This window comes from Rhizophagus irregularis, chromosome 7 (assembly GCF_026210795.1).
Source record: "Rhizophagus irregularis chromosome 7, complete sequence".
In the NCBI taxonomy this organism is placed as follows: Eukaryota; Fungi; Glomeromycota; class Glomeromycetes; order Glomerales; family Glomeraceae; genus Rhizophagus; species Rhizophagus irregularis.
Window position 1 is genome coordinate 2,650,553 of NC_089435.1, and position 20,528 is coordinate 2,671,080.

Genomic DNA, 20,528 nt, shown 5'->3' on the forward strand with positions numbered 1-20,528 from the left:
GTCGAAGTTATGACTTTAAACTAGCATACTAGGTAATTGGAATTTATAAATATAATTGTTAATAAATATATCTCTAAAAATTAAAACATATTAAGAATAATTAAGAATACAAATTCGCTCTTACGAAATCTTTGATTCATTGGAAAAATTTAGAAAGTGAATATAATTATGATAATAGAAGAAATTTTTTTTAGACGTAAACTTAATCCTCATCTGGGCACAATATAACATTAATTTTTAAATATGGCTAGGGGAAAAGATTTCAATTAAGTAATATTTTCCATCAGCGCTTTCAAACGACTCAAACGATTTAGCTCACACCACTTGCTGTAAAAGGATTTTAACCGTGAACAATTAATAGTTTATTTCAATTACGTGCTTTCATATTAGCAATATTAGTAAACAATTCCAAAATCTTTTTTCCAAAAGATAAAAGATGTAGTATTAACGTCTTATTAACCAAATAAATATGACATAGTATTTACTGTTAATAATTTTCTACATTACATAAATAAATGTACATACTGTATATACATATTTAAGTAGGTCCCAGAAAATACATATACAGGGGTAGGTAGGGTACACAGATGTGTCGTCATCATAGTGGAATTAGACGGTGATTTGCGTACAATTTAAGAATTTTTCATCCATAGTTAGGTCATCAAGATTGCGTTTTTTTTATCAAAATTTTTATATGTAAAAAATTAGTTTGCGTATTTTGGGCTAATTTTATATATATAATACTGTATATTTACTGTACGTTAAGCGCATTGTAATATTTGGTATTAATTGAAAGAAATTTCTAAGGGTTAAAAAGTGAAATTTTGGTAAATTAGAATAAATTCTATTTTTCACATTAGTATTTGGTTTTATAAATAATATAAAATCATGATAAAATAATTTATAACTTTATAACTTAATGTCTGGAGTTTTATTTGCGTATTTTTGCAGGATTTTCAATATCAGGTGTCAATTATACGTACTATTCATATAGAAGTCACTGCGTACAGCTCATAGTAAAAAAATTTTTCGCCACCTGTCCCCTATATATATATTTCTGGGTCCTATCTAAGTTACTATCTAAGTTAGGGTGAAATAAATCTTTTTAATTGCATTTGCTTTAATAAATCAGTCTAATCGAGATTCTAAGATAAAATTTTTAGAATTTATGTTATCTATTTTAATAAAAAATTTAAACCTTTTTCAGCCTCTTGGCATCCATTTTCTGCAGCTTTTTTGTACCAATAAATAGCATTCTCAATATTTTTTTCGGCTCCTTCTCCTCGTTCGTATAAAGATGCTAGGCTATATTGTGCATCAACATTTCCTCTCTCTGCAGCCATCTTAAAGTAATTAAATGCCTTTTCTTTATCAATATCAATCTGAGTTCCATAATTATAAATATACCCAACTTTATATTGAGCATCTATATATCCTTGATCTGCTGATTTCATATAGAATTCAAATGCACGTCTTTCATTTTTATCAACACCTTTATCTAATTCATAAAATTCACCTAGTTTATATAATGCAAGTTTATTATCATTTTCGGCAGCTTTATGATACCAATAATTAACCTTGTCTAAATCATTTACTAGTTCTTCATCACTTTCAATAAGGTTAATTCGGATATTAGTGCCAGCTGCCTCATTATATAATTCAAATCCTTTTTCTTTATTAATTTCAGTTCCAATACCATTTATATAACAATATCCAAGTTGAAATTTTGCACTAATGTCTCCATTTTCGGCCGATTTTTCATAAAATTCAAATGCTTTTGATTTATTAATTTCAGTTCCAATTCCTTCTTCATAATAATATCCAAGTTGATACTGAGCATTTATATAATCTTTTTCTGCTAAATCTTTCATTAATTCAAATGCTTTTAATTTATTGATTTCAGTTCCAATTCCTTTACTGTAGTAATAGGCAAGTTTGTATTGAGCAATTATATTATCTTTTTCTGCTAAATCTTTCATTAATTCAAATGCTTTTGATTTATTGATTTCAGTTCCAATTCCTTCTTCATAATAATATCCAAGTTGATACTGAGCATTTATATAATCTTTTTCTGCTAAATCTTTTATTAATTCAAATGCTTTTAATTTATTGATTTCAGTTCCAATTCCTTTACTGTAGTAATAAGCAAGTTTGTATTGAGCATTTATATTATCTTTTTCTGCTAAATCTTTCATTAATTCAAATGCTTTTGATTTATTGATTTCAGTTCCAATTCCTTCTTCATAATAATATCCAAGTTGATACTGAGCATTTATATAATCTTTTTCTGCTAAATCTTTTATTAATTCAAATGCTTTTAATTTATTGATTTCAGTTCCAATTCCTTTACTGTAGTAATAAGCAAGTTTGTATTGAGCATTTATATTATCTTTTTCTGCTAAATCTTTTATTAATTCAAATGCTTTTAATTTATTGATTTCAGTTCCAATTCCTTTACTGTAGTAATAAGCAAGTTTGTATTGAGCATTTATATTATCTTTTTCTGCTAAATCTTTCATTAATTCAAATGCTTTTGATTTATTGATTTCAGTTCCAATTCCTTCTTCATAATAATATCCAAGTTGGAATTGAGCATCTACATCATCTTTTTCTGCTAAATCTTTCATTAATTTGAATGCTTTTGATTTATTGATTTCAGTTCCAATTCCTTTACTGTAGTAATAAGCAAGTTTGTATTGAGCATTTATATATTCTTTTTCTGCTAAATCTTTCATTAATTCAAATGCTTTTTTATCATCTTTATTAACTCCCTCCCCATATTGATATAATATAGCTAAATCAAATTGTGCAATAGTAACTCCTTTTTTAGCAGCTATATTATATAATTCAAATGCTTTTGATTTATTAATTTCAGTTCCAATTCCCTTATTATAATAACATCCAAGTTGATATTGAGCATTTAAATCATTATTTTCTGCTAAATCTTTTATAAGTTCAAATGCTTTTTTATCATCTTTATTAACTCCCTTCCCATATTGATATAATATAGCTAAATCAAATTGTGCAATAGTAATTCCTTTTTTAGCAGCTATATTATATAATTCAAATGCTTTTGATTTATTAATTTCAGTTCCAATTCCTTTATCATAGTAACAACCAAGTTGATATTGAGCATCTACATCATCTTTTTCTGCTAAATCTTTCATCAATTTAAATGCTTTTGATTCATTGATTTCAGTTCCAATTCCTTCACTATAGTAATAAGCAAGTAGAAATTGAGCATCTACATCATCTTTTTTTGCTAAATCTTTCATTAATTTAAATGCTTTTGATTTATTGATTTCAGTTCCAATTCCTTTTTCATAATAATATCCAAGTTGGAGTTGAGCATCTACATCATCTTTTTCTGCTAAATCTTTCATTATTTCAAATGCTTTTGATTTATTGATTTCAGTTCCAATTCCTTCTTTATAATAATATCCAAGTTGGAATTGAGCATCTACATAATCTTTTTCTGCTAAATCTTTCATTAATTCAAATGCTTTTGATTTATTGATTTCAGTTCCAATTCCTTCTTCATAATAATATCCAAGTTGGAATTGAGCATCTACATCATCTTTTTCTGCTAAATCTTTCATTAATTCAAATGCTTTTGATTTATTGATTTCAGTTCCAATTCCTTCTTCATAATAATATCCAAGTTGGAATTGAGCATCTACATCATCTTTTTCTGCTAAATCTTTCATTAATTCAAATGCTTTTGATTTATTGATTTCAGTTCCAATTCCTTCTTTATAATAATATTCAAGTTGGAATTGAGCATCTACATCATCTTTTTCTGCTAAATCTTTCATTAATTCAAATGCTTTCTTCTCATCTTTAGTAACTCCTTCTCCAAATTGATATAATATAGCTAAATTAAATCGTGCTTCATTGCTCCCCTTTTCAGATACTTTTTTACATAATTCAAATGCTTTTACTTTATTAATTTCAGTTCCAATTCCTTTATTATAGTAGTAAGCAAGCTTATAATTTGCATCTAAATCTCCTTTTTCTGCTAATTTTTTAATTATTTCAAATGCCTTTTCTTCATTTTTATCAACTCCTTCTCCTAATTCATACAGAAAACTCAAATTAAATTGTGCTTCACTATTTCCTTTTTCTGCTGCTACTTTGTATAATTCAAATGCTTTTACTTTATTAATATCAATTCCAATTCCTTCATCATAACAATAACCAAGTTGAAATTTTGCATTTATATTTCCTTGTTCAGCTAAAAGTTTATGGAATTCAAAAGCATTTCTCCCATCTCTTCTTACACCTTTATTTTTTTTATAATGACTAATCCAATCAAATGGTAACCCTTCATTTTCATTTTCTGCCACTATTCGAACTTTGCTAAAAATATTATCTTGATTATTTTTCGTAAATTTAGTTATAAAGTTCCTGAAACCTTTAAAACTTGGTCTTTTTTGAAATTTAATTTCTTTAATATTACTTATTTTTAACTTTTGCCTTTTATTATAGTACTTTAAAAGATTATCGTTTGCAATAATATTTCCATTGTTTGTTGCTTTTTCATACCAACATTTAGCTTGTATTTTATCTATTCTTGTTCCAATCCCATTATAATAACAATTTCCCAGTTGACATTGAGCATCTGAAATTTCTTGTTTAGCCAAAATTTCATAATATTTAAATGCTTTAATTTCATCTTTTTCGACTCCTTTTCCTAACCTAAAACAGTTTGCAAGATAAAGTTTTGCACTTTTATTTCCGCTTTTAGCTGCTTTTTTATACCAATGTACTGATTTTATAATATCTTTTGCAGTTCCAATGCCAAATTCATAACAATTTCCTAAATAGAATTGTCCAATAATACTGTCATTCTTTGCAGATTTTTGATACCAATTAAATGTCAAGTTTTTATTACTCTCAATTCCAAATCCATGATAATAACATTTTCCAAGATAAACTTGTGCAGTCAAATAATTGTCTTCAGATGCTTTTAAGAATAATTTGAATGCTTTTGTACTATTTTCCTCTGTACCAATATTATAATAATAAAGTAGTCCAAGTAAATAAATATATTGTGGATTTACTTGTTTAGTTAGCCATTTAACGAGATTATCTGAACTTTGATTCAATTCTAATATTTGCTGATTGATAAATCGTTGAAAATCTTGAAAATTAATACTTTCCTTATCATGTTTCCTATTTATAACCTTAATTAACTTTTGAACAATTATATTATTAGTCTTATCAAATGTTGACCCATATGAAATTTTTGACATATTTGTTTGAATTGATGTACTTGATAAATTATTTTCACAACTTATATTTAATCCAGTATATGATATCAATTCATTATTTAAATCCACGGTTTCGATTGATTTAGAAGTCGTTTCACATTTTTCCAGTTGATTATTTTCTTTTTCTTTATTAACATTAACAGTATTAATTATACCTTCTTGTTTGGGAAATATTATTTCATAAAGGATAGAAACGACATTCTGTATATTTGGACGTTCATCCGGATCATCTTTCCAACATTCTAGTTAAATAAATTACATTACTAAACTTTCGATCAATGAATTAATAAAATTAAAATATTAAAAATATTAATTACCTGTATATAAATTACTATATTCTATAGGAGTATTATCAATAGTTTTTTCTCGTTTTCCATTTACTATGGACAAGGACAAACTTACGTCATAATCATAATCAGAAAATGGTTGACGGCCACTTGAAATTTGCCACATCAAAACTCCGATGCTGTATACATCAGATTTCTTGTTTAATTTGTAACCTTGTTCATATAACTTTTTCGGATCAATAAAAGGTATTACGCCAAGTATTTTTGATGTATTGCTTGATGCTTCAGAAATTTTTTTTGATAAACCAAAGTCTGTTAACTTTATCTTTTTCTGATGTACTAGTATATTATCTCCATGCTATAATAATAAATGGAATTTTATTAAAACGAATATAATAAATTAATCTATTATCAAATTACAAAATTAATTCATTATTACCAGATCACGATGAATTATATTACAATCATGTAAACATTCTACCGCATTTGCTAGTTGAAATGCCAACTGATATTTATCAATCCAATTAAGTTCATTACAATGCTTATTTAAATAACTTTTTAGTGTACCATTGTCGGCATATTCCAAGACTAACGAATATTTTTCTGGATAAAAAAAAGAGAGTATTTTAAACCAAATTATTATTGTAGCACATGCTAGAACTTGAAACTTACCAGTTTCCACTTTCGTGATGCCGTAAAACCGTATAATATTTTCATGATAATCAACTCTTTTTTGTAATTTTATCTGGAAAAGAAAACCATATTTTAATTTTAATATTTGAAATTTATAACAAAGTTAATTGAGATTAATTACCTCATTAACAAGTTCTTTTAACATTATATTGTCATAATATTTAAAAGTTTTTAAAGCAAAAAAAATTCCAGCATTTTTCCAATTAGCACGAACGACATTTCCATGTGAACCATTTCCTATAGATTCTAAATTTTTAAATTCAGAATATTCATAATAATTGAGATATTCATTTGCAATCGATTTTTCTAACCACTTGATATAATAATTTGGTTCTTTAGGGTCAGTCTCTTTCGTTTCTTTTGACATTCTCAATAAATTGTTTATCGATTTTAACGATAATTGAAACCTTATAGTACTTCCTTATCTGCTTAATTAAATATGAGAGCAAAGGAGTAATGTTTTACTTTAAAAAAAAACTTTTTATACGATAAAATGGGTATAACGATATCAAAAGAAAGGTTTCCCAGTTAGAAAAATTCGGCGAAAAGTCTATAAAAGACCAAACCAAATAAGAGAAATGGGACTAGATAGACGAGACGAACTAGATAGATGAGACTAACTAGTAGATAGATGAGACGAAACAAAAAAAAGCCAGAAGAACAAAACAAGTTTTGAAAACAAATATGACCAAGAAATAAGGAAATATAAAAGAGAAATTAAAGCGTTATGGAATTCAGCAGATTTTGAAACTACACATACAGAAGAATACTAATCAAAGTAACAAAATCTATAAAAAATAATAATATCTTCAGATGCATCGGGCAGCATCGCGGACATCACGCGCTTTCAAACAAAAATGGAAAAAATGTAGATCGCAATGTACCAATGAAGAATAGTCCTCATGGAAGTCTAGACGATTCGATTCATTGTGCAAGAGGTCGATCAGAAACAAAGAAAAGATTTTACGTAGGCAGGGATCATGTGTTACAGTATACCAAGCATAGAAGGGCAAGACGATAGGAAAAATAGGAAACTTAATTTTATTTCGAAAAAGCGAAAGAATATAATATAGAGTGTGTACAGTCAAATCCTGTTATAACCTAAACCTGATCTACTGTACAATAGTATCGATGATAGAGTTGCGGTATACTTCTTGATATTATGTATTATTTTATTATTGATATACCAAGACTATCCCAGGACCCCGAGTTATATATATATAGTCTAGGGAGATCGGCACACGTTTACTATTAGCTCTACGCATTTCTTCAGGGCCGGCACTATGTAATGCTGGTCGGCATTATCCACAAATGGAAGCGATCTACATGATATTGCCGCAAATGATCAGGACCTGACCTTCCTATGTATACCTACTATAGTACTATCCCTCTGACCTTTAAAGTTCTATACCTTAGGTTAAGTTTCCCTTCTTCAAGAATGCAAACGCGTTAATTGACTCTTTCTCGTAATTTTTGGTACAATTTCTCGCCTTGCATCGTTCCGCACTTCTCTAAGTTAAGAGTAAGGGACCTTTCTCCAAAAAACACCCAGAAGAGTTTTTAGCACAAATACAACTGAAACAAATAAAGACTTATATTTTCTTATATTTCTCGGTTATTTTATTTTTGTTGAGTTATTGTGAAAAAGCATGGGCCAATATTCAGCGGTTTTTACTCTAAACAACACCCACACTTCTCAACAACGTTCAACAACGGTACTATAATCAAGAACAACAACAAACCTACGAAGACTTTTTCTGTGTGTCGACTGCGACGATATGTCAGTTCGTTCTCAACAACAAAAGGAAAGATGGAATCGTCTTACCCGTCTCAAGAATCCTCGAATAATAGATTAAACCATTTTTCTCTTGCATACAAGGAATAAGAAAATTAATCCTACTATTATTAAACGAATTCAACATGTGCCTTAAATAGTGGAAAGTTCATGGTCCACGCCATAAATTTAGTGCTCCGTACGGGTCGGATCAGACCCGGGTGATCGACCCGACTCGAATTTTGAATCTTGATATTACTAAACCAACAAATCAACTCGGAAAAAATAAAGATGCAAATACGCATCAGGAAGTCATGTGTCTTAACTGTTCGTAAGTAAAAGTTTTTATTGTATTTAATTTAAAATATATATTTAATATTATTTCATAATTCTTTTTAAAACTCTAGAGTTAATAAGACTTGGTTACGGAAAATTGATGACTCCAATACGTCCAAGGTTATCTGATAAATAAGCTTATTGTATGCAATTATTGATAATATTATTGAACAAGTGTTCCAGTAGAACGAATTTTTTCTGGTGGAGCTGATCTACTGGCAACAAAATGATGCAGCCTTAAAACACAAACTGTTCGTGCATGTATGAGTTTGGAATCTTGGTAAGTGTGAAAAATCAAAGAAATTTAAACTGAATTTTATATTAATTAATAAATAAACATTATTACAATAAAAATTGTAAAATTTTTCGTAAAAAAATTGCGTAACTTGATGATTAACTTAGCTGATCATAAATTTAATATAAATTCGAATTTGATCCGGGTTATCCGGGTTAAACTATGATCGGGCCGAGTCAAGTTCGGGTTACACGGTTGATCGATCTCAATTTTCAAGTCGAATCACATGAATATTCGAATCGAATTCAAATATCCCTTAAACCCGACCCAACCCGACCCGTTAGGAGCACTAGCCATAATACGGAAACTGCCAAGAAAGTCCGTAAAACCTTCAAAAATTGGAAACGCCGTAAAAAAAAAGAAAGAATCAACGGAAATTACCTTAACCTACACTTCCTCTCAGTACTAGAAGAGTTCAACCCTAAATAAAGAAACGCCACGATTGTAGCAGCTTACCCGATTTTTATGAACGTGCCGCTTGGTACAGATATCTCACATGGTGATCACTGCGGCGATCGATCATCGAAGGTGTTACAGTACTTCTTCCCAGACGATACTTTCTTTCTTTGATATTTCAGAACAAGGACAGCAAATTACTTTCACAACCAGATTTGTTCCTTCAAAAGAACTCCCCACTCCGATAATGATACATCAACGATTACAAGTTACAGTACTGTTAGTTCACAAGCGGAAACTATTACGTTTCCGCTCTCACCTCCGAATACAAGAAGCTATAAAATACGATTTTATTTCGCATAGATTTTACTAACTAAAGTAATATAAATTATTTAGATTATTCAATTTATAACCAAAAAAAAAGTTATGAATCCTCTTAAATTAGTAATTCAAAGCGATTAATATTATAAAATAACAAGTAGTTGAGCTTAGAGGTTCTGTACTATATTATCCATCACGCTATTGCTTTGAAGGATATATCTTAATGGTGACAACCTATTTCTCCTACGCCCATCGATAAAGTACAAAATGTTGATAGCTCAATAACAACATGTGTTCCTTTTGGAGGGGTTAACTTTGAATCAAAATCCCAGTCCGACGTGAATGGAATTACCTTTGTCATCACAATGATGGGAATTAAAAAATTTGGGTTTCTTTAGAACATGCACTCTGAAATTTTCGTTATTTTTACGATAACTAATTATATATATATAGTATATGATATAAAGGTAAAGTGACCGATTGCGTGAGTATATATTTCTCTTCCATTTGCATCCTTATCACTGATATAAGTCGTGACTGTGATTCTGCTCGGTGAAAATGTCGCATTCTGAATCTGAGAACCTATGTAAAAAAGGATGGAATTAATTTTTTTATTAGTAGAGTTGTTAAATAATGGTAAATTAAAAATTGATTGAATAATAAGGAAAATGCAATGTAAATTATATAATTATGACTCATGACTAAATTATGATTGTTATGAATAATGTTCAAATTGTTACAGTATATGCCATTAACGTGTAAGAGAATTGGCTTATTTATATCACTTGTTTAAGAGCATTTTTTCTTTGAAAGAAATTTTTATCAATGTCAATCCATCGTGATTTCCCGTATATTATTTTTCAATCTGGATTGACCATTAAGCTATGATTCTCAAAGGGATAATGTCCTACATCGAAGCATCAAATAAGAATATATTATATTATTACATATATATATATTTTTATATTTATACTGTATATAAATTTACATATTTTTTACATATATATATAGTGACCGATGTCGATAGGGACAATCCTGACAAATCATAAATACCGAAAATTTCAATACTCATTATTCAGAACTTATCTTTTTTTTTACGTTATTATTAATATTTTTTTGGATATAATAATTCTGTAATACTTAACAATTAATATTTTTATTAATATATAATAATTTTAAAATGTTTCGCAAGAATTAACGCTTTTATTGTAAAAATCAATATTTTTTTATTAATACATCACAAAAATTAAAAAAATTAAATATATATTTTTTTATTAATATGTAAAGATTTTTAAAGTACTTCAGAAATTAATATTTTATTAAAATAATTTTAATATTGTTGTGTTAACGTTAACATTAACGTTCGTTTCTTAACGTTAAATTAACGCCAAAGCCCATCCACCACCCGCGTGACCGCCATACCAAAGGTCTTTTATTTCTTTCTTTATCATCTTTTTCTTATATTTCTTTTTTCTGATTGGTATTGAATAGTTATATCCCCATCCAATAACTGAGTTATACTGCGGTGACCAATAGGAATTAATGCTACTAATACTGATTTCAATGTTGGATGTCTCATGAAAATATCGGTAAGTAAAATCCCGCATATTTCTAATCGACTGAACAATAACATCAGGTTATTACTTTCTATAATTATATGATAAAAACTGACCCATTGCAATATTGATTTTTGCCAGAATTTTGGGACCCGTGTGAATAGATATCCCAGACCCATGGCAATGTCGTTTTTTGCCAGAACTTTGAGACTAATACCTTCTTGAGTAAAATCACAACTTATAACTATAATCTCCTCTTTGCACTATAAGAGTATTGATATGCCATAATTATAGTGTAAAGAAAATAAATATTAACTAATATTAATATATATACAATTTTTTATTTATTTATGGAAAAGATAATTCCAACAAGACATGCTATTTATTGATTTCTGATCGCACGACTTCATATTTTATTCAATAAAAAAATAATTTTTTTTTCTCCATCATATTAAACGTATGGGGGGACAAGGGCAGTTCCCACTAGAGGAGTACGCCTCCCAGAGTGCCTTCTTGCTATATTACTTTGTATTCTTTTTTTATTCCTTGCACCTCTAGCTCATTAAAATTACTAATTTGTTTTCCTGCCTAGCTGGAGACTCCGCAATCTCAGAAATACTAATTTGTAATCTTACTTAGCTAAACTCTTTGGAATTGTATAAATACTAATTTGATATTTTATTTAGCACTGGTTTTTTGAAAGCAAATAAGCTTACTGTATGCGGAACGAAGTGGAGCGGTAAGCAAATTGTAAATACAATAAGTGGGCAAATAGTGTTTGCAGTTTGCGGAGCGAAGCGGAGCATGTACGCAAGATATGGTATACAAATTGCCTCCCAATAGCATACTGCTTAGGTAGCAAGAGTAGGGATGGCAACGGTCGGTTATGGTCGGTTGTGGTCGGTTATAATCAGTTATAGAAATTTAAACAGTCGGTTATGGTCGGTTAAAAAATTGGTTAAACAGTCAGTTAAACGGTCGGTTAAACGGTCGGTTATACCATTTTACTTAAATAATTAGTCAAATGGTCGGTTAAACGGTTAAAAATGGTCGGTCAAATGTTTAAATGGTCGGTTAAACGGTCAGTTAAATGTGGTTAAATGGTCGGTTAAACGGTTATGATTATAACCGTTGCCATCCCTAAGCAAGAGAGAACAAGCATGAGGAGGAGCAGAGCGACGACGAATGCGCATTCGATATAGGAGAATAAGTATGAGTAGGCAAAGCCCTTTAGGGCGACGCCTATGAATACGCATTCGACGGGAGGGGATAATAGCAGGAATATGAGCAAAGCCCTTTAGGGCGAAGCGAATATGGATGCTATTATCTCCGACCCATATGCTACCTATTCTAATGTATGCTATATATGAGGCAAATATGAATGCCAATGTTGCGGAGCGAAGCGGAGTATGTAACCAAACTATAAAGCAAATCGTGAAAGCATATAAGATCACTCATGTTTCTAACCGGCAAGACAACAATGTCTGCTGGCCAATGTTGCAGAGCAAAGTGTGTAGACCTAGACCCATATCTGCGCCATTAGGCACGTTTAGTGAATTGTCGGGCGGGGTAGGTGGCCGGAGACAGTATTAGAAAAAATCTATTGTTCTTGAATATCAAAAAAACATATTTATAAAAGACTTCTATTGCCTAGAAGCTGTAATATAGAATCTTGCCTCGGCTTTTTTCATCATTGGGCCACCAGGTCTATATAGCCAGTTTCGGACATATTCTTGGATTACCCGGGATGCTTGATCACGTTTTTTGTCCTGAAGTTCTTGGATTGCCTGGGATATTTGACCCCATTTTTTGAGCTGAAGTTTGATTTTATAATAATTAGCTTTACTATAATACTTTCCAGCATGTTTGGTGCACATTCCATAAGAAGAAGCCGTTAGTATGCCACAATCACCACAAGGAATACGAGTTCGTCTTTTCCAATGAATATGGCATCCTTCTTTCCGGTAACATTTTTTTTCACATACACGACCATCAATATAGGTGTATGGACAAGAATAAAATGCCATGTCTTTCTGTTATTTTACAAATTAAATATTTTCTGAGGTTATTAAAACGAGATGACATCTAATATTATGGATTCAGATAAAAGAATGGAATCTTTATCTCAAGTGATGCCAGAAGGGCCAGCAAAAAAAGTGGAGAAAGTATTGCTAGAAGTATTGGAAACGGCAATATGCCAGAAATTTAAAGAGAATAGTAAATTTGTTAAAGATCATCTTAGCTCTGTAAAAAAATTGTGATTGGCAGAAAATCCTGATGGATATGCTAGGTATCTTGCAAGAAAACAAGTTCCAGATGAATTATCATATAATACAGGAATAGAGAAAGTTCAAACATGGTATCGGGGGGAACTGCGTACTAAACTAGAGAAATTATATAGCCTTTATTATAAAATATCTTAGGAAGAAAAATGTGAAATATCCAAAGAGAATGCGAAAGGAATTATTCAAGGACTTCTTAACATGTCACTTACAGATGATTAAATATGCAAATCTGATAACTTTCTTAACTTGTTAGCACCCACTGGGGTGGCAATTCAGTATCATGAGGAATTACTAGCAATTCTTCACGTACAAATGATCGTTCAGGACTATTGCCTTCATTATTTATAAGCCAATAAAGAACTGGCTGATTTTTTTGTACTAGTAATTTTTTAATATGGTAAACTTGTGGAGACCAATTTTTATCAGTTGCACGTCGTTTACTATCTCCTTCTAACTCGCCAGGTTCAAGCAAATATCTTATTAAAACATCATAAGTTAATCGCGGTTCATCATAGCCCATAGGCCCTTCTCGAGTTTTAGAAGACTGGGAAATGACCTGCTTCTTTTTTATTGCCATAGCTGGAGATAGATCTATAAGTCGGGTTATAGAATTATTAATATCTTCTACAATTATAGGCAGATTCTTTACCCAAGCCTGAAATTTTTCAGATAAATGCAATGTTAATAAGTCATGCGCATCCTGCATACGAAATAATCTCTTAGATAAAGTCTTGTTATAACTTTCAACAATACCCATAGTACGCTTAGACTTGGCCTTCTGAATTTTTACATTATGCTCTCTCATTAATTTCTCACAATCGCCTCTAAACTCTGGACCCTTATCTGTTAAAAATGTTTTCGGCCAAATAAGAGGGCACTCAGGGTCATCATATTTCTCCTTAAGCGCTCTAGCAATAGTCTTTGAAGTTAAGATCCCTTGCCTATCCCTGACACTATATGCACCTATAGGGACAGAAACTTTATATCTCGAAGCTACGTCCACAATATTAAGGCAAAAAAGATATGTAATCCGACCTATCTTATCATAGGGCATATAGAGAACATCCGCCTGGTGTACTTCATTGGGTATAGTGATAGAGCAAAAACTTGCTCAAGGAATATATCTAGGACGAGGTTTATGTATTTGGTGTATAGCCTGTCTTTCGAGCCAATCCCTCACTTCGTCTAGACTAAAATCATACCCAGCTTTTTGAGAGGTCTCAAACAATTTTTTCGCATTTCTCTGATAGCCAGCAGGCTGGTAGTAAATTTTTTGCAAAGTAGTAGTTACATCAAGTTCGTCTCTTCTAGAGGTATTTATCTGTATTATAGGAATCAACATGGATCAAGCATATATAGAAATCCTAGATACTAATAAAGAGTTGCGCAAAGAATTGGAGGATGAAATAGGCGAAAACAAACTTAAGAATAAAAAGCTAAAAGCCCTTTCAAGGGAGCTAGAAGCCTGTTATAGGACATTATCTCACCAGGATTCAACAATCTTAGCTCATGAAGACGAGATAGCATCTCTTAAGTCCGAGATAAAATCTCTTAAACAGCGTCTCTACAAAGCATTGCAGGATTTAAGGCATAAAGATGATGCCAGCACAGCTCAGGATATCCATATTTTAAGGCTAGAAGACAAAGTCGATCAGCTTAAGAAGCGAATTAGGGAGATTACAGATAAAAAATTATCCCAAATTAATAATTCGCCAATGGCACTGCCAGATATCTTAAGAAATATTGGTACAGCTTTAGATCGGGTTGAAAATTATATTGATGGGGTGGATACGACATTTAATCCAAAAAATACTCTGAATGGAATACGGATCTCATTAACAACTGTTCGTGGTCATATGCAAAGGCATGCTCAAGATGCTATTAACTTATAAGGCCAGCTTAATACTGCTCATAATTTGCTCAATAATGCTAATGGGCAGATAAATAACTTTTTTAATGATATGGCAAATGTTAGAAATGAATGTCTTCGAAGAGCTCAATTATTAACTATAGCATATAATAATGAGGCAAATGAGCGTCGCCGTTGGTGGCAAATAGCTCAGGAAAGGCAAACTAATGGTCAAAGAATGGCCTTTAGAAAGCAGAATCAGATTAATATATTAGTACGAGAGAAGGCAGTTCTCCAAATATTAGCTAGGAGGCGCAAAGCTGAGGCCGACTTGGCAGAATTCAATCGGGCATGGGTATTTAATAGATACCAAAAATGGAAGGCTAGGGAATTAAATTCACGACAAATTATTTTGAATTTACAAAACAACCCACTCGGAAACATGGCTACTATTCAAGATGTTATGCATACATTATCACCTTTACTTGCACAATTACCCAGTTATGATGGGCAGGAACCACCAGATGTATATTATCAAAGGCTTAGAAATATAAATGAGACAGCACGTCCCTTAGCTGTTGTTGGTTTTAATCCTGGTGTAAGATGTCAAGTTATGATAAATAAGATGACAGGTAGATTTGCACCTGTTCCTGCTAATGATCCATATGCCGGAGGTAATCCAGCTATTGTTACTGAACCTCTCTTCCTAAACTGGTTGCGTGAAAGATATAGAGAAGTTATGGTAGGGACTAACCGAAGTGCTATATTTGCTCTTGTAAATGAAAAATTCTTTGAAACAGATACCCCAGATAGTTATGAAAAACGAATTAAACCACTAGTACAAGCAATGCAAGATGCTGATGCCTTACCTTATCTATTTAATCATTTGCCTTCTGATTTAGAAATGAGAGTTAGAATTGCTACCCCTGCTACCGTCAATGCATTTTTTACAGACTTACGCAATATATGGCATGAAAGTGCAGGCAAAAGAATACAAGCTCCTGCACCAACCTCAGTTAGCTTTACTACTCAACCACAAAAAGATGATTTTAAAATTCGGTTAGCAAGAGATTTAGCTTATACAGGAATAGGAATAAATGACGCTACATTAGAAAATTTTATTTACGAAGAACTTAAAAAGAGGTTAGGAGGCACAACTGCCCATGTTAGAAAAAGCCCTTTTACGTCCAGAAGTGCTTATGCTACAAAGAAAGTTATTCGAAAGGTAGTGCCAAAAGCATCTGCAAAGCAAACTCGGCATTGCTCAGCATGTGGAAAGGCTGGTCATACAAAGGTTAATTGCCCCAAAGGCAAGCGGACTAAAAAAGTTAACTATGTATACCAAGATGAGGTAGAAGATCCTGAAGACTCCGAAGAATACATAGTGGAGGAAGAAGTGGTGGAAGAAGAGGAAATAGAAGATGATGAAGAATATGATGAATATGTTGATAAAAATGATGACGAACCTCGAAATTGCTATGCATCAAAAAAAAAGTGGTGCGAAGTGGAGTACCTATGAAAAAGAGCGGGTCCCAGAAGGACCGTGCCAAGACGAAAGAAAGAGCAACCAAGAAGTCCCCTACTTCCAAGTCTCATACTAGCAATATAGTTATGGCTGAAAATTATATGTTTCAAATAGCCTTAAAATCTACAATATCATCATTAGTCCCTCATTGTCCTAGAGAGATTCTTATAGAAATTTCGAAATTTATTAATATGATATTCACCAAAATAAAAGACCATTGCTTGAATACTGCTATGTCGAATGATACGGTTAAAAGAAGGGAATTAGCATGGGGAAATGTTATAAGTAAATTCGAAGACATCTTATTTCCACTATTGCAGGCAGTAAATAGTGAGCAGAAGCCTCTTTTACAAGTTCCAGATAATAATGAATCTATCCTGAATGCCCCCAGTCTTAAAGAAGATATAGTTATGGCTGATTCGACTAAAATTAAGGAAATTAATACTACATCCACTAGTCATGTTTTACCAGAGAACATCCGGCTAGAACATGCTATTAAGGCTTATGCATCGGCTCAAAAAAAAAATAGCCAAATATATTGGCCCAAGCCCTTAGAGATAAATTTTTTACAAATAAAGGATGCTGACGACGTTGCAACCATCTCCTGTAAGGTGGGGAGCGTGACTATACCCTATGCAATGATTGATAGTGGATCAGGCTCGTCAATAGTCTCAGAAAATGTTGCAAAACATTTGGGTCTAAAATAGTGCTCCGAATAATCCGAGTTAACCCGGGTTATTTTGACCCGACTCGACTTTTAAATCGGGTCGATACTTGTAATTTTGAGTGACTCGTGACCCGCATGACCCGCATGACCCGACCCGACGGGTCGGGTCATATATTTCCTTGACCCGGGTTTTAACCCGAATAATCATTTGATTATCCAAATCTTTTTTTTCGCACCTTTATTAAGTTAAAACGAAACAATTAGAGCATGTGCTTGAAATTCTGGCAGAAATAAAGGTATTATTGAGTTTCTATTGATGTATTTAATAAAATTTTGAATTTTAATTCTAATCTTAATTAAATAGTTAATTATACATATGTAATGTAAATTCTTTTAAGTTTAAAATTAAATGTAATTGAATAATATATAACTTTAAATACGATAGATAAAAGTTGTGCAACCTACATGATGATCATTGTCATTATCTTGTAGGTCAATTTTTCTTATTATTGGTTAACCAAAAATTCGAGTTTGAACCCGGGTTATACGGGTTAAACTACACTCGGGTCAAGTCGATTTCGGGTTATAAAATTGTGTGACCTGAACATATACGAGTCCCTCCTTTTTCACTTCAGGTCGGGTCGAATATATTCTCAAAACCCGACCCGACTTGACCCGGTAGGAGCACTAGTCTAAAAATAGATAAGAAAAAGATTCATAGGCTTAATGGAGTTGCGAGTAAGTCCCATTCCCTTGGTACAGTTGATAGTGTTCCTATAACTATTGAGGATGGAGAAAATAGAGACACCATTCCGGATGAATTCTCTGTTGTCCCTACAGAATATGATGATAGTGGAAAAGAACTATCACTATTTATTCTTGGAACACAATGGCAGTATCGTGCAGGATGGGAACCCTTAGTGAAGGGGGAATTTAAGGCAAGCCGAAATGGGAAGACTATTACTATCCCCTTATCAGTTCATAAATCCCAGCGTAATGTTTTTACTGTAGGGAAGGATCCAGAACCTATAAAAAAAAACTAGCTGATCGAACTTGTATGTATTGTGGAAAGGAATTTAGATATCCTGCTAATCTTAGGCAACATTTTTTACGAAAAAATCCATGCGCAGTTGAGAAATCCCATGTAAAGCCCATGCAAAATTTGGCAGACCCATGCGCAGTCAAGAATTCTCATATAAAGCCCATGCAAAGTTTATCAAACCCATATTTAGAAAAAAATATGGTACCCATTCGGTTAAGCCTTGCCTAGACATGAGTTCGAAAAGTATATTTTTTTCGGATGTTTAGATCATCTTTAGCGTCATCATGCCATCTAGTCCACAATACTTTGGCTTCTTTTTCATAAAAGATAGTTGGCTCTATAGTATTATCTATACAGTCAGGATTGATAGAACGGATTCCATCATAATAGGCAATAATTGTTTGGTCTTTAGAATAGATAATATCATCCAATGTCTTGATAGTTTTTTTAACCGAAGAAAGGACATGTTTAAGATCCTTTATTTCATTTTTAGATCGTGATAGGGATGCTGATAACTTGCCAATCTCCTTATCTTTCACAGCATTAGATTTATCCAAAGCACAGATACGAGATTTGTATTGCCTCTCCAAGTCATCTGAGCCGGATTTCTGTTGCTCTTCTAGCTGATGTTTGAATGAATATATTTTCTGTTTCATATCTACCATACAATTATTATATTCACTCTCCAGACGAGACTTAAGAGCATCATATTCATCTTTTAGATGTTTACGTTCCTCAGCAACCTGGGCCTCAATAGTTTTCTTAATATTATTCTCCCGTTGCTGTACATGAAGCTCACGTTCCTCTAACTGTTTCTCAAATCCATCTAGCCGAAATAAGGTGGAGGATCCCTCTGGGATCGCATTTGCTTCAATCTTAATCTTCTGGCGATTTTTTTTGTTATGGTATCTATTAACCTCCCTAGTAAGCAACTCCTCAATGTCTGGATGGATACCCCTAACCTGCTCCTCAGATAATGGTTTATTTTTGCAGTTTGTAAGGCGTAACCATACATCCTTTTTCATGGATGGGGGTAATTGGTCAAGCAAACTCTTATAGTGATCATTGAAATGTAGTTGGCTGGCCATATGTTTGAATAGGGTAAGTATATAGTCTTGGAAAATTCCCGGAAAAAAAAATATTCCAGGAAGTCCAGAAATTCCATATTTTCCCAGAAGTTTAGGTATTCCATTTGTTTCCAGCAAAACTTTCCGCCTAAAAAATTAGCCAAAAAATTAGCCAGGCCTAGATTCTGGGAAAAAAAATACTAAGAATATTCTCAGAAAATTCCTCCTAAACAATTGTGATTTCCGTTCCATCTTCTAATTTTAACACTGGCTGATTAAGATGGTTTATGGATGGTAGTAAATTATTTTGTTTAGCATACAGAGACGACATAAATACTTTACTTGTGACCCCTGGCTCTGAACACCTTTGGCTGGGACCCGATGAATGATAAGAAGTTGGTGAAATACAAGTTGGCTCGAAATTTGGAGCACTTGACATAGTATTTTTTGCTATGGTTGCGGTCTTAGCCTTAAAACAAGAGTAATTCCAATGATTCTTCATCAAATCTTCAGACTCAACTTCATAGGCCCATCTGCCCCAACCACTATAATATACTTTTCTAGGCTCTACTTCGGTAATCTTCACCAATTTCCAGCATTTGAAACAAATAGCCATCTGACTTTTATGGACACTAGGTCTACGATATCTGAAATGATCTTCAAATAACTCACCATTAACATAGAATGTTTTGGATTTTAATTGACCAAATGAAGCGAAAAGGCAGTACACATGGTATACACTATATTCTCGCTTAGAAAGTAGTTCTTGCAGAGAACCTCTTATACGATCAGCCCATTGCTGGGGTGTTTCATGAGGTCTAATAATAGATAAATAATCATATTGTTTTTCTATTTCAACCACTTTTTCATACCGATATTCATCAGTTTGAGGACCATTAAAAACATGTTCCATATCATATCCGGGGCGGAGATTGATAGGTTTAGGCACAGTTTTATTATAAATCTTATCTAATATGATCTTAACCATAGCACCGGGCATAGCTACGCTAGTATAACTATTTATTAGTAAATTAGTGATTTATAGCAATTTCAGAGTTTTATGGTATTTTTAATGAATTCTGACGATTCTTTAGCAACTTATTCTTTAGAATATCGTCATTCATTTTTTGTACTACATGAGATCAGTTTTAGCTCCATAACA

The 20,528-nt window shown here is 32.0% G+C and overlaps 6 protein-coding genes across 6 annotated transcripts; 3 read left to right on the plus strand and 3 right to left on the minus strand.

Annotated features, from left to right (window-relative positions):
* Window positions 1–1,175: 1,175 nt before the first annotated feature.
* On the minus strand, window positions 1,176–1,871 carry OCT59_027362 (uncharacterized protein; the record flags this gene model as incomplete). Its single annotated transcript, XM_066136904.1, has 1 exon — window positions 1,176–1,871. One exon carries the CDS (start codon window positions 1,869–1,871, stop codon window positions 1,176–1,178), a length of 696 nt encoding a protein of 231 aa, XP_065993341.1.
* Window positions 1,872–4,129: 2,258 nt separating this feature from the next.
* On the minus strand, window positions 4,130–6,620 carry OCT59_027363 (uncharacterized protein; the record flags this gene model as incomplete). The annotated part of the gene is made up of 6 exons (XM_025323467.2): window positions 4,130–4,132; window positions 4,281–5,515; window positions 5,591–5,918; window positions 6,000–6,163; window positions 6,233–6,305; window positions 6,375–6,620. The coding sequence occupies 6 exons, from the start codon at window positions 6,618–6,620 to the stop codon at window positions 4,130–4,132; spliced, it is 2,049 nt and encodes a 682-aa protein (XP_025180259.2).
* Window positions 6,621–13,009: 6,389 nt separating this feature from the next.
* On the plus strand, window positions 13,010–13,435 carry OCT59_027364 (uncharacterized protein; the record flags this gene model as incomplete). Its single annotated transcript, XM_066136905.1, has 2 exons — window positions 13,010–13,177; window positions 13,355–13,435. 2 exons carry the CDS (start codon window positions 13,010–13,012, stop codon window positions 13,433–13,435), a joined length of 249 nt encoding a protein of 82 aa, XP_065993342.1.
* Window positions 13,436–14,556: 1,121 nt separating this feature from the next.
* Window positions 14,557–15,108, plus strand: OCT59_027365 (uncharacterized protein; the record flags this gene model as incomplete). The annotated part of the gene is made up of 1 exon (XM_066136906.1): window positions 14,557–15,108. One exon carries the CDS (start codon window positions 14,557–14,559, stop codon window positions 15,106–15,108), a length of 552 nt encoding a protein of 183 aa, XP_065993343.1.
* Window positions 15,109–15,177: 69 nt separating this feature from the next.
* Window positions 15,178–16,584, plus strand: OCT59_027366 (uncharacterized protein; the record flags this gene model as incomplete). The annotated part of the gene is made up of 2 exons (XM_066136907.1): window positions 15,178–15,739; window positions 15,968–16,584. The coding sequence occupies 2 exons, from the start codon at window positions 15,178–15,180 to the stop codon at window positions 16,582–16,584; spliced, it is 1,179 nt and encodes a 392-aa protein (XP_065993344.1).
* Window positions 16,585–19,592: 3,008 nt separating this feature from the next.
* OCT59_027367 (uncharacterized protein) lies at window positions 19,593–20,366 on the minus strand (the record flags this gene model as incomplete). The annotated part of the gene is made up of 1 exon (XM_025331920.2): window positions 19,593–20,366. One exon carries the CDS (start codon window positions 20,364–20,366, stop codon window positions 19,593–19,595), a length of 774 nt encoding a protein of 257 aa, XP_025180254.2.
* Window positions 20,367–20,528: the final 162 nt, after the last annotated feature.